The sequence below is a fragment of the Thyridium curvatum genome (genome assembly GCF_004353045.1).
Source record: "Thyridium curvatum strain D216 chromosome Unknown NODE_53_length_294859_cov_82.703090, whole genome shotgun sequence".
Lineage (NCBI taxonomy): Eukaryota > Fungi > Ascomycota > Sordariomycetes > Thyridiales > Thyridiaceae > Thyridium > Thyridium curvatum.
In genome coordinates, this window is record NW_022156808.1 from 123,803 (window position 1) to 137,138 (window position 13,336).

The window sequence follows — 13,336 nt, forward strand, 5'->3', positions numbered from 1 at the left end:
ATAGTCTCTGCCGAGAGAGAACGGAGCAAAAGGCTGAACCCTTCAAAGAGTCTTCCCTGCTCCAAGCAGGCCGGCGTCTGGGCCATGCGACAGAAGTGGTGTTAGTCGTGCCTAATGTGGAAGGCCAGGTCACCCCCGTTCCAGGGGTCCCGGTGGTTCTTGGGCGGTTTGAGTGGTCCTCTCCCACTCGACTTGTACGTAGCGCCCCCGGCGCTATCCACGATCACAAGTCCCAAGCATAGAGTGCAGCCTGTGGATGATATAGTTGATGAGCCCGTCGAGCATTCTTTTGTTCTTCTATTCCCGTCGATCTCTCCCTCGCGCCTCTCTATGCCGCCTTTGACTTCCTGTTTTCCTTCCCTTCATCAAGCACCTTTCAGCCCTCGTTCCGCCCTCTCCTTTGTCGTCTACAGGCGTCAAGCCTAACAATAATGAATCCCCTTTACCGGCGCTACGTGCCCGAAATGGCCAACGGCTCCGACTCCCCGCCCCAACGGTCCGCACCGTCTGGCCGGAAAGGCTCCAAGAAGGTCAGGACTGGCTGCATAACCTGCAAGTATGTGTCCATGAGGAGAAACGAAAGAACACGATGTGTTGCGTTCTACAAGACAAGAAAATGCCCTCGATATCTCTGACATCCAACATAGAATCCGCAAGGTAAAATGTGATGAGACCAAGCCGTTCTGTCTACGGTGTACAAAGACAGGACGCAAATGCGACGGATACCTGGATCCCAAGGCCCTCGCCTCACGAAGACGGTCCAAGGACCAGGATGCAAGACCCTATTCATCTCTGTCCCTGTTGTTGGAATGGGCGTCGCCGGAGGAGCAGCGCTCCTTTCACTTCTTCCAGCAGGTCGCAGCACCCAAACTATCCGGTGACCTCGACGCCTTCTTCTGGAAGGTGCTCGTCTTGCAAGTATGCCAAAGCGAGCCAGCCGTTCGGCATGCGGTGCTTGCTGTGAGCAGTCTGTATGAGGACCTGATGCAGAACGAGCTCAACACCACCCACAAACGATCCTTTGCACTTCAGCAGTACAACATGGCCATTGCGTGCCTCCTCGACCAGATGAACGGTTCGGCGAACAGGCCCATCGGGTCCCTCCTGACGTGCGTGCTCTTTGTCTGCATCGAGTTCATGCAGAGCAAGGACAGGGAGTCGATGATCCATCTCGAGCAGGGCCGGCAGATCCTCGTCCAGCTGGACAAGCAGGCCGCAAATTCTCAGGACCCAGACATGGCCATTATCAAAGAGCACCTTGTTCCGATCTACACAAGATTAAGCCTGAACTCGTTTCTATTCGGCGGCACACCAGTGGCCATACCGGATTCTCTCAAACTATTAAGCCAGATTCCTGCGTCTTTCAACTCGATCTTTGAGGCTCGCTACACCATCTACGAATTCCTCGACCGGGTCTTGAGATTTACCCAGAGATCTCGGCCACTCAGGTACAAGAAGCGGGTTTCTCGGGAGGTCTTGCGAGGGTTCGAGTCCGAGCAAGACTATCTGTTCGGTCAGCTGTCCAAGATCAACGTCGCCATGTCCCTCTTCCAAGCATCCGCAGCAAAAGACGCCACGGACGCCGACCTGGCCGGCCTACGGTTATACCTTCACATCGTCAAGATATGGATCGGCACGGCCCTCAGCAACCGAGAGACAGATTTCGACAGCCACGTCGACTCGTTCTCGGCCGTCGTCCCGCTTTGCGCCACCACCATCGAAGCCGCCGCCTCCGCCCGACAGAAGGAAGGACACCACAACCACTACCACCACCACCACCGAGCGCAAGCGACAGCCGCAGCACCCCCGCCATCCCGATCGATATCGCCGCCCAGCAGCACGGGAGGAGGAGCCCGCGACTCGTTCTTCTTCACGATGGAGGCCAACACGATCCCCCCGCTCTACTACGTCGCCACCAAGTGCAGGCACTCGCTCATCCGCCACGCGGCCGTCGACCTCCTGCGCCGGAGCCCCGTGAGGAAGGAGAACCTCTGGCGCGCGGACGCGGTCCTGCCCCTGGCGGAGCACGTCATCGAGCTCGAGGAGAGGGCCGTGCAGGAGGAGGCGGGACCGCCGCCGACGACGACGGGTCCGTTCGGCTTCCCCGCCAACAAACACGATACGTCGCCGGAGCCCTGGGGCCACCGGCTCTCGGAGCTCCTCGTGGCCGACGCATTCGACACCACCACCACCACCACCACGACGGGGATGACCACCGCCGCCTCGACGAGCAACCCTGCCCTGGCGGCGGCCCCGAGCAGGCCGCTGTCGACGACCAGTAGCTTCCGCGACGCGCCCTTCCCGCCGCCCCTTCTCGGTGCCGACGCGGGGCCCCACGGCCTCGACCTCGACCTCGACGTCCCCGTCGACCCGGCCATCCTCATCGAGGCCGCCGAGATCGCCGCCTCCTCGTCGCAGCACTCCTTCGGCGGCGCCACGGCCTTCTCCTCCCCCGACGCCTTCGGCGGCGACTCGACGACCATCCTGCTCGACGTGGGGGCGGCGCCTCCCCTCTCGGAGCCCGGCTTCCTCGGCATCCCCGCCGCCACCGGGAGCGCCAGCCGCAGGCAGGAAACGGCGGCGGCCGAGACTCTACCGGTGCGCATGCACGACGTGCAGCACCGCCACCACCACCACTACCAGCAGCAGCGGCCCTCGGCGTCCCCGGCAGGAAGCAGCTCGGGCGGCGCCGGGTCCTCGCCGGGCCGGTCGCAGCAAGGCACGCAGCAAGGCACGCAGCAGCGGGGCAGCACGGAGGCGCCGTTCGGCCTGCCGGAGCACCTGCGGGTGCACGACGTGATCATCGGGCCCGAGGACGACGGCGGCAGCTGGATCATGGCGTTTCGGAAGCTCAAGGGTCTGGACGGGGACTGGGATGTCCGGACGGAGTATGTGGCTGTTGCTTGAGAGAGAGAGAGAGAGAGGGGTTGTGTGTGTGTGCGTGTGTGTGTGTGTGTCGCTGTGGGAAAAACCTGGGCGATGATGGGGTCCATCTGGTTGGTTTATGGTACGTGGTCCTGGAGTCGGCTTTGTGGGAGTACCAGGTAGGACTGGGGTGCTATTGATGACGAAATGGAATGGTGCATAGAGGAAGGAGGCGTTAAAGGGCGTCTTTATCAAGCTACTTTGGTTGGCAGTTAGCTAAGGAGTCTGAAGGGGCTGATGTACTACAATTAGGTCTTGTTGGATTCTCAATGGCATGAGCAATCTGTTTGCAATCTCATCAATAATCTCCAACTCGGTACTGTTGTGACGCCCCGAGGCATCTTTCTCACTAAGACGGTTGACCGGGAACAGCCCAGTTGGAGCATGACCTACCCCGAAGACAAGGCTCTAGAGCATTGAGATTTACCCAGACACCCATGTGATACAACATATGATGATTGTTACTCAGCAACCATTCACCAAAAGCAGTGTCTGCCTGGCTGCCAAGCAGACGGATGGATAATCACGACACCTTCTCTCGATTATCCAACACGGATCGACAGTCATCTTCATACTGATACAACAAAAGAGATATCGACAACAAAACAAAGAGACGAAAAAGCTCATCCCGAAATGCATTCCCCTATCCCACCTTGGTCTATAGAAAAAGTGTTCTTTTGATCCCGCTCCTCCTCCGCTGCCTGCCCGAGGTATGTCCCCCGTTCCCCCCCAAGTCTATATTAGGTTTCGTCGAATTGTACAGCCACATCTGGGCCCCCTTCTCCAGCCACGCTACGTCGTAGGTAAGACAAGAACCGGACAACCGGATCGCGCATAGACGCATCGTACGCTGATTTCTTCTCGAATCCTGGCTCCTTCCTTCTGTGGTTCTGTGGGTATCTGCGCATCCTCCAGTCTTACTCTCGGGAAACGTCACGGCCAAAGACCTTGGACTTGACCCAGTCGTTGATAACGAGCAGGCGGTTGCGGGCTAAGTTTTGCGTCGGTTCGTCAGCAAACTGGTATCCAAGCGAGCCGGGAGGGTGCACGTGAGAAAGAGAGAAAACGGGGAGGGAAAAAGGAGACTTACTGCTGAAGCACATGGACAGGTAGGCGCTGCGCCAGAAGAGGAAGGTCAGGCTGCCGCCGGTGGCGACGTTGCCGTTGAACCAGCTGACGTCGGCGACGGCCTTCTCGCTGCCGATGTAGGCCAGGCTGCCCTGGTGGGAGTAGTGGAAGGGCTTGACGTCCTGGATGCGGCGCAGCTGGCGCTCGTGCTCCTCGATGCGGGCGCTGACCTCGGCCGAGTTGCCCGGCTTGAGGTTGAGCGAGGAGGACAGGTCGCGGATGCTGGCCTCGAGGGCCTCGGTCTTGGCCATGTTGTTGAAGAGGCGCGCGAGGAAGCTGCCCTCCTGCGAGGCGACCTGGGCCGTGGGCGCGTACCCGGCGACGGCGCAGTCGCCGACGGCCCAGATGTCGCGGGTGCCCTGGACGACGAGGTACTCGTTGACGGCGAGGCCGCGGCGCGAGTCCTTCTGGGCGGGGATCTTGGCCATGAGGTCCCGGATCAGGGGCCGCACGGCGTTGCCGGTGGCCCAGACGAGCAGGCCGTAGTTGAACTTGACGCGCTCCTTCTTGCCGTCGGGGCCGGTCACCTCGGCCTCGACCGTCTTGTCGGTGACGTTCTTGACCATGGTCTTGGTCTTGATGTCGATCTTCTCCTCCTTGAAGGTGCTCTCGGTGTAGTCGATCAGCTGCTTGGAGAAGCTAGGCAGGACGTTGGGCAGGGCCTCGATGAGGGTGACGCGGAAGCGGTCGGCGATCTCGGGGATGAGCTTGCGGATATCCTCCTCGAAGAAGTCCTGCAGCTCGCCGGCGAACTCGACGCCGGTGGGGCCACCGCCGACGACGACCATGTGCAGCAGGCGGTCGATCTCCTCGGGGCTCTGGTCCTTGAAGGCGGCGGTCTCGACGCAATCCATGATCTTCTTGCGGATGCGCTGGGCATCGCCAATCTCCTTGAGGAAGCACGAGTGCTCGCGGACACCAGGGATGCCAAAGGTGGAGTTCTCGGCGCCGACGCCGAGGACGAGCATGTCGTAGGGCACCTCGGTCTCGACGACGTCACCCTTGACGTCCGAGTTGTCAAAGATCTTGACAACCTTGCGGTCCGGGTCGATGGAGCTGGCCTCGGCTTCGTAGAACTTGACAGAGGCGCGCTTGTGGCGCAGGATGGAGCGGATGGGCTCCATGATGGAGCGGTGCTCGATCAGACCGGTGGTGCATGACGGCAGCAGGGGGGTGAAGAGGAAGTAGTTGCGAGGAGAGATGACGATGACGTTGTAGTTCTCGGTGTCGAGCTGCTTGAGGAGAGAGACTGAGCCCCAGCCGGTTCCTGCGGTAGGCAGTCGAGTCAGTGCCGTTCAAATCGTGCTTGGTGTGACTCCGAGAGATAAGCTTACCTAGGACGACGAGGGTCTTCTTGTTGGGATCAGCCTCAAACTGCGGCTCCGGGTGCCTGTCTTGGTAGACGCCGTAGCCTATCCAGACAATGCCGCCGAGGGCGGAGAGGTAGGTCAGCCTCCAGATCCAGCGCAGGGTCCGGAACCTCCTCGGCTTCTTGGGCGCCGCGACGGGAGCGGCATCGGCGTACTGTCTCCTGAATTGGCGGGCAACAGTCCTCGTCGGCCGGGCCGCGAGGGTGGATCTGGAGGGCGCCGCAAAGACATTGCGAGACGACGTCGAGAGGAAGCGGCTCGCGATACGCGGCGCGGGTGCACCGGCGCTCAATTGAGTCGGCGCAAGTCGGCGCAGGGCTCGGGATGAGGCGGCCATGGCTCTTCTGCAACGGCGCGGAGAGGCCGGGAGGGAGGAAGGGGGGAGGACGGGCCGGTATACAATTAGGACTCACTCAAAGGAGAGCGAGAAAGAGATGAGTCTCTCGTCAGGAAAGGGGAGAGATAGCAGAAGAACAAACAAACAGACAGACAGAGAGACTAGTGAGGGAGAAAATTCGGAGTGGAGGTAGGAGAGATAATGGAATTGCTAGGTCAGAGGCTGCTGGCCGGACGGGTGGTGCAGCAAAGCATGTGTCACGACGACTGAGCTACTTAGTAGTCACCTAACCAGCTGTACCCTGCAATCAATCAGCCCGTCACTCTATAAAACTTTTTTTTTTAGCAGGCCCCATCAGCATTTGATAGTGGAGTGGTGGAGGAGGATTGGTCCAAGCTTCCTGCACTTCCAGGCTGTGGATTGGAGCGCTAGGATCACGGGAAAGTCTTGGAAGAATACCAACACAGCAAACGCCGTTCATGATGAAAATGCCGCTGCTCCATTGCTAATCACCGTCACTCCCCGTCACTCCGGAGGATACTCTACTAGCAAGCCCTTGTTCATTTCAATTGCGACAATTCCCACTGGATCCTCACTCAAGTCCACACAGGTACGTCCTGGTATTTCCCAATTGACCCCAAAGAGCCTTCTCCAAATTTTGACTCCAAAAAAAAGATTCATTTTTTTTCGCAACCCCATTGTGGAGTGGAGAGGGCTGTGAAATCAGATCGAGTGGTGCAAATGTCAGCTATGTTATTCCTTTTCACGTGTATCTGTCTGGAATTGGCCCTGCCATGTGCGGTGCTTGCAAAGAGTGCTTGCAAAGAGCATGCTCGGGAGGTACCTAGTAGTATCGGCGTGTCAAGCTGCGGGAGCAAGTGATGGCCAGGTTTAGGTAACTACTGGACGGACTGCTAACAGAAGTACTCGACTATCCATCAAGCCCATCGGTTTTAGGGAGTGGGATAGCCCAAGGATATTGATTGTTAACATCGAGGTAGCTCCTGGTGAACTTCCGTCAGCTAATCTGACGCCCGGTTGGGGAGGTCCGAGTCTTAGCCGATTCGACTCCGGTCTGCACCGAAACCACCGTCAGCATGCGCGTCTTGCTTGTACATCGGGATTCACATAGCCCAGCCACGCAAGTCAGAACTACAGTACTCCGTACACATCTCTTTCGTCCTAAATTCTTCCAAGACTAGGCGTGCGTCCAGAAATCCTGGGGTAATTCCCCCTCCCCCCCCTCGTGGACCACTATTAGCGCGATCCGGTACCTTCCGTACGTCCATTTCGCGCGCCTCACTCCCGCTCGCCCGTGATATCCCGGACCAGCCCGATGGCCCATGTCATAACCATAGGTACGGGAGTATGTCACAACGGTACTCGACGGCTATCAGGCCTGGTGGAGGTCTTCCTCCTTTCCCCGCGCCAGGGAGGACACTTGCGGCTGCGGGTCTCTTATCATGCAGTAGAGCTTGACAGACGACTCGCCGCCGCCGTCCTCGTCCTCGTCCTCGCAGACGATGTCCCCCGCGAGCCGGAAGCCCAGGCGCTCGTAGATCTGGATGTTGGGCGCCGCCTTGCTCGACTCGAGGTAGCAGGGCATGCCCTCCCTGTCCGCCCTGTCGGTCACGGCCGCCACGAGCCGCCTGCCGATGCCCCGGCCCCGAGCCTCGGACGTGACGACCATGATGTTGAGGAAGTAGTACCCGCGGGGGTCCGTCCAGATCTCCTCGTGCGCCTGGGCCTGTGCTTTCCTCCAGATCCAGTAGCGCTGCGGACGTGCGTGTTAGTGAAAAACATGTGCTTGTGAAAGCCCCTCTTCTTCCTCTGCTCTGGGGAGAAATTGGTAACTGCGACTACTGACCTTGAGGTTCAACCCGCCCCGGCCGTACCAGAGGTTCATGCCGACTTGCTCCAGCCATACCCTCCAGTCGTCGAGCCAGGAGGACCACGACTGCGGGCGATCGGTGGGCCGAGGTGGCAGCCACATGGAAACGCCCAGCGTCTTGCCGGTCTCTCCATCTTTGGCAATGTAGTACAGCCCCTGGCGAATCCCGGACCGGCATCTGATGCCTACAGAGGCCGTATTCCGTCTCTTATCGAACTGCCATCACGTGTAAGTGGCGGTGGCCGCATCTGCAGAGAAGAGACTTGCAGCCGCCCCGAGGCAAACCTGGACCTACCTTGGCAGTGTCAAACACCCAGTTGTAGTATGGATCATCGGCAAAGGCTTCCCTAAGAATGCCTGCTATCAGCAAGATTCACAGGCCAGTGCCGAGCATGGAGTGTGGTTTCATAGAGCAGGCAGGGTACGGGACTCTTGAGGGGCACAAGACCAGATACCCGATCTTGCCTTCAAACAAGCCCAAGCTACCCGGTATGTTTTCGGAAATCGACGGGAGAAAAAGGGAGAATAGTCCTTACTGCACGGCAGAGACGGCAGCCGGGATATCTGCCTCGGTGAGGAGGCTGATCTCGGTAGGCATTGTTGTTGTCGTCGGAGGTTGCTTTTGGCTAAAGAGATTCCGTGGTATGCATCAGAACTACATGTGATGGCAGTTTAGACATGTGCAACGAGGCGTAGCAGAGAATTTGCTGGAGAGCTCTTATTGTCCAGACGGTTACTTAGGATGAGTTCCTCTATTTCCATTATAGACACGCCGGGAAACTTGTTACTGCCAGTGGTGGAAATTATGAGTAATTCGTTCAAGGTTATGGCATGACAATGTTGCTAGTGTGGATCTTGAGCCAACGTCTCGGTGACAAGAATGACTCAACCGGCCTAGGTAGAGTTCGTGAGATTCAAAGCAGCAATCTTGAACTGTCGCTGTTATGATAGATCACGCCGTAGCCTCATTTTACATGTCATCGTATGTAGTGGGTGGATTGAGAGGTTGGATCATACCGTCCACATGTTTGTTGTTTGTTGGACGCCCAAGCACACCAGGATTCGATTGGACCTTCTCACCCGGGCCCAGGGGCCGAATGTGCTCTTGTCAGTAGTCAATTGAGCTTCAAAACAAAAAAAGAGTCGATCAAACTAGAAGAATAAAGTGTGCGTGTATCTCTGTGGAACAGGCTGTGCTCTCTACACTGACTAGTTGTGTATGGAGCAACTGGCCGACGTCCAGTTCGCCATGGGAATAATGGAGAACAGCACTGGACGGCAAAACGATAGGCAGTCCACCGGGGAACTGGGACAGAATCCATGCCATGGATGCATCCGGTGATTGTTGTAGCCGGGGTCTCGACGGCTTCGTCACTCATCCCCGCCGCTGGAAAAGGCCAAGGCCGATCGGCCGAGAAGCTTGTTCTCGCAACTCAGGGCTCAATCTGGCAGGTCTGGCGGGCTGAGCTGGGATGGAGGAGATCCGAGAGCAAGGACACTGGGGGGTTGGTGTTGCCGGAACCCCAAGGGGGCTCTCAGCTCGGGCGGTCCGCATGAAGCACAGTCAACAGGAGGAAGAAGGGGGCTGCTCCGTGCTCGTGTTTACCTGTGCGCATGAAATCCACACGGAGCATCAACATCATCCGTCATCCTCGCCTCGCTGCAAGGTCTACATAGCCACCTCAATGACGCGGTTGTATCGTTGCCGGACATTTCCACTGTCGATGCATGGCCGTTTATCCGTTCAGGCGGGTGCAGAAGATCTGGGATTATCGTGGCAACGACTACCTAACGTGAGGGTTCCTTCATAACTATTCCGTACTTACATCAAGACGCGGAGGGCGATACACGCTTGAGCCGGGCTGCATGGGCTGGAGCGCCATACGCACTGCAAGCCCAGTATTCATGAGGAATTTGGTCAGCAATAGTTCGCTGAAGAGCGCGGGCTCCAGCACCTCCTGACGGAGCACAGTTTGAAACCCACTCCTGTTCAGCTGAAACAGCGAACCCCTGTCACTCCAGAGCTTAGCCGGCCAACCTGTCGCATCAGCGCTGCGCAACTCCACCTGATGACGGTCGTTCTCTGGAACCAAGCTTGGCTTTGAAACTCGACAATGCAGTCCTCGTCGCCGTCGTCTCTCGTGAGGACAGACACCCCAGTCTGCAGCCTGGATAATGGCTGTCTCGTACTTCGTACGTCTTGCGAGCGCGCCCGGTGGATGTCCAGAGGCTCTCTCTCGCTCGCTCTATTGGGACCATGTTTCCTCGAGTGGGCCAATATCCGTAGAATCGTTCTCCCTGTCGCGCCAGATCCCTCCTGGCCCTCATCGCCGGCCTCCCTCTGCTGCTGCCCCTGGTCCCAGATGGCACCGCAGATGAGGCTCTCGCAGCTAGCCTGTCTGGCAGACATCCCTGACACACGGTGGGTTGGCTTGGTGTGCCGAGTGGCACGCAGGGCACGCAGGGCACGCAGACCACGCAGGCGCTCAGAGCCTCTGCCTCTCCCTCCCTCTCCCTCGGTCTGTCAGTCTGTCCATTGACGCTGGTCTCCTTGAAGAGATCCGCCCCCCGCCTATTGAGACGTAGATCTGCCAAGTCTGCGACGCCTGGCTGCCCGCTGCCCTTCTCCTACCTTTCTCTTCATTTCCCAAAACTTGCCAATGCTGTAGTCTCTTCTCTTCCCTTTCTTCCTCAAGGCGGGCCTTTCCTTCCATTCGTATAATCTCTACATTCTTTGACGCGCCCTTGCGTGCTGCTTGCGGCTTTCGTTCTCTTGTCCAGTCTTTTTATATTGTGCCTCTTTACAGACAAAACCTCGCTCTTCTCCGATCTCGACGGCCCTCACCCAAAAGCTGTCGGACGATTACGCATCTTGGAACAACCACACACAAACTTCCGCAGGAGCTGGTGAGATATCTCGGTGCCGGATGTTTTGACCTTCGATTCTCTCGCGACACCGACGGTACGAGCCAAGGTTGCTCATAGGGCTGCGGCCATGGCGCCCTTCAGGTTCCGGACGAGACGAGGCACGTCTCGTCGGACAGATCTGTCTTCGATACCGCCCTCTCGCAGGTCTCCGGAAGACAACTCTGACAGCGACAGCGACAGTGATGACGAGAACGTCCCTCAGCGGAACGGCCGAGGTGGAAACAAAGGCGAGACGACAACTATTCAGGCCGTACGCCCTCAGCCGACCATCGGCATGCCTCCTGCAGTGACCAGCGCTTCAGCCATCGGGGGTGGCCTCAACAGGAACGGTCTTGGCAGCGGTATGGCAATTGGTCCCGGCAGTAACCAGGGCGGCGGGTCAAGGGAGAGCATCCCCAACGGCTTCGGCCTGGTCAATGGTGCTCAGCGAGAAGAGGAAGAAGAGCATGAGCACGAGCCCGCAGAGACCAGCAAATCCACGTCCATAAGAACATTAACGCCGTTGGTGCCGAAGCCTACTGCCTCGGCAGCCTCGACCGAGACATCCCGGGCGAGCGTCACCAACACTGCCGCGACGACTGTCGTCACCGATGCCAAGACCGTCATCATTGTCTCGACTGTGATGGCAACGGCTGTAAGTTTGCCCTCATGACCCAACACGTGCATCTAGTCGCTTATCGGCCATACTTAGGAGCCTACGGTAACTGCCATTCCTGTGATGTCTGCTATCGACCCAAAGGGGGAGGCAGCAAACGCAGCTCGGAAAGGCCTCGAGTCGGAAAGCCTCGGTATCACTAGCAACATTCGGTTCACCAGCGTGACCTTGGTTCCAACCATGGCTGACGGCGCAGCCGCAGCGAATCCCACCGGCGTCACGACTGGCAACCAGAACAAAGGCACCAACAACAAAGGTGGTATGGATCCTACAGCCCAACACGCCCTCATAGGCGCCGGCTCCATCGGTGAGTATTCAACACATCCAGCCAGCTCAGTTGCCGAAGTACTAACGCGCAAGCACTAGGCGTCTTCGTTCTGGTTGCCTTCTTGGGCTGGTTCGTCTGGAGATACCTCAAGAAGAAGAGAGGAGCGGAGGGCGGCGGCCCCTCGAGCATGGACGGGCCTTTGCCCAACCGTTTCCTCAACAAGATCCCGTACTTCAATCGCCGCGTGAAGGCATGGCAGAACCTGGAAGGCTCTTCCGCCTCCGGTGTGCAAGAGGTCAAGGGCCCTTTCGACCCATCAAGGGGCATGGCCGCCACGGCGGCGCCAGGTTTCTACCAGCCCAATGCCGCGTATGCGCAACAACAGTACACCGCGTCTCTACCCGGAGCGCCTCAGATGGCCGGGGCGGTCGCGCGATCAAACACCACCGGCTCTGTCTACTCTAGCCAGCGTGGCCCGGGTGCCGACGCAACCACCAGGGGCCCCGCGATGAGCGAGGCCAACGGCGGCGCCAGACGGTCCGACATCATCGACTCGTACTACACCCTCCCCGACGCCTCCCGCGACCCGACCGGCAGCTACGACACGTCGCGGAAACTGAGCAACCGCGACTCGCAGGTGTCGTCCCTGTCCTCGGGCTTCGGCGACTTCGACATCATCGTCCCGCAGCAGCCCCCGGCGGCCGCCACCGCCCAGGCGAACGGCGCCTACGGCCCGCCCACGGCGCGCTTCTCGTGGGCGAGCCGGAACGGCCCGGCCCGCCGCGAGACCGTCTACACCGAGACGAGCGAGGACTCGCCGCCCAAGTTCCGCTCCATCACCTCGTGGGTCAACCAGCAGAGCGGCCGCGTGCGCCGCGCCGCGGCCCGCCAGGAGGAGGACGTCCCGCCCGTGCCCGGCATGCCCGTCCCCGGCTACCACCAGATGCCGCCCGAGCAGCGGTTCAACATGATGGAGGACGACGGCGAGGTGCCCCGGCGGCCGGACATGGTAGCGCCGCCTGCCGACACTAGGCGGTAAAAGGCCGGCCCGTCGGCAACCTTGACACACATGTGTCGGCGGTGAGATGATGAGGCGGTTTAATGATACGAATAGCACAACTGGGCGGTGAAAATGGGGGGATGGAGAGGACCCGGGGGAGGGGCGCCTTGATAATTATACCACAACATTCTGGACTGGACACATTGGACTTTTTGGCACAGGCGTTTCGCGAAGCCTGTTTTGCCATTTACATACAAACACTCTTCTTCCATTTTTCTTTCTCTTACAGACATACACAGCTTAGTCACGAACGAGCCGGCTGGGTAGTTGCGGGGGAGCCTCGTTTAGGCGCCGATGGCTCGACTTGTCTGTTTGCCCCCCCAAGCCTGGTGCTTGGTCAGACAGGGGAGATCTTTGGCTGAGAGCAGGGCAGGTTGTGGACTACCAGCACAATGAAATGACCTTGGAGAGCGAGAGGAGGGGAAAGTTGCGATCAGCTGTTTTTGTGCGGCTGCTGTATGTAGTGGATTGAGTGAACGAATCTATAAAAAGAGTACGAATAGATTGATCTTCAAATATTGTGGATGCGTAATTGGGATATCTCCGTGAGCGATGACCTGATGTGACGGATAATGCTTGTTGTGGTAAGGACAACCATCATCATCATTACTCTTCCCACAATAGACACGACAAATAGATTTGCATAGACTGTATTGCACTTTTTGGAAAACCAGATATCACTAAAGGCTGGCCAGTGTATTACCAATCAAAGTAGTTGCTATCATCTCCGCCTCCTCACAAGCAGAGTTGAAAACCGCCAATCTCACGAGAGCA

General features: G+C 58.4%; 4 protein-coding genes across 4 annotated transcripts; 2 read left to right on the top strand and 2 right to left on the bottom strand.

The window, feature by feature from the left end:
* Window positions 1–464: 464 nt before the first annotated feature.
* On the top strand, window positions 465–2,907 carry E0L32_008217 (uncharacterized protein; the record flags this gene model as incomplete). Its single annotated transcript, XM_031143047.1, has 2 exons — window positions 465–556; window positions 648–2,907. The coding sequence occupies 2 exons, from the start codon at window positions 465–467 to the stop codon at window positions 2,905–2,907; spliced, it is 2,352 nt and encodes a 783-aa protein (XP_030992539.1).
* A 935-nt stretch (window positions 2,908–3,842) lies between these two features.
* On the bottom strand, window positions 3,843–5,760 carry E0L32_008218 (uncharacterized protein; the record flags this gene model as incomplete). Its single annotated transcript, XM_031143048.1, has 2 exons — window positions 3,843–5,320; window positions 5,388–5,760. The coding sequence occupies 2 exons, from the start codon at window positions 5,758–5,760 to the stop codon at window positions 3,843–3,845; spliced, it is 1,851 nt and encodes a 616-aa protein (XP_030992540.1).
* A 1,393-nt stretch (window positions 5,761–7,153) lies between these two features.
* On the bottom strand, window positions 7,154–8,249 carry E0L32_008219 (uncharacterized protein; the record flags this gene model as incomplete). The annotated part of the gene is made up of 4 exons (XM_031143049.1): window positions 7,154–7,534; window positions 7,628–7,867; window positions 7,947–7,998; window positions 8,188–8,249. The coding sequence occupies 4 exons, from the start codon at window positions 8,247–8,249 to the stop codon at window positions 7,154–7,156; spliced, it is 735 nt and encodes a 244-aa protein (XP_030992541.1).
* A 2,397-nt stretch (window positions 8,250–10,646) lies between these two features.
* E0L32_008220 (uncharacterized protein) lies at window positions 10,647–12,541 on the top strand (the record flags this gene model as incomplete). Its single annotated transcript, XM_031143050.1, has 3 exons — window positions 10,647–11,213; window positions 11,271–11,541; window positions 11,601–12,541. 3 exons carry the CDS (start codon window positions 10,647–10,649, stop codon window positions 12,539–12,541), a joined length of 1,779 nt encoding a protein of 592 aa, XP_030992542.1.
* Window positions 12,542–13,336: the final 795 nt, after the last annotated feature.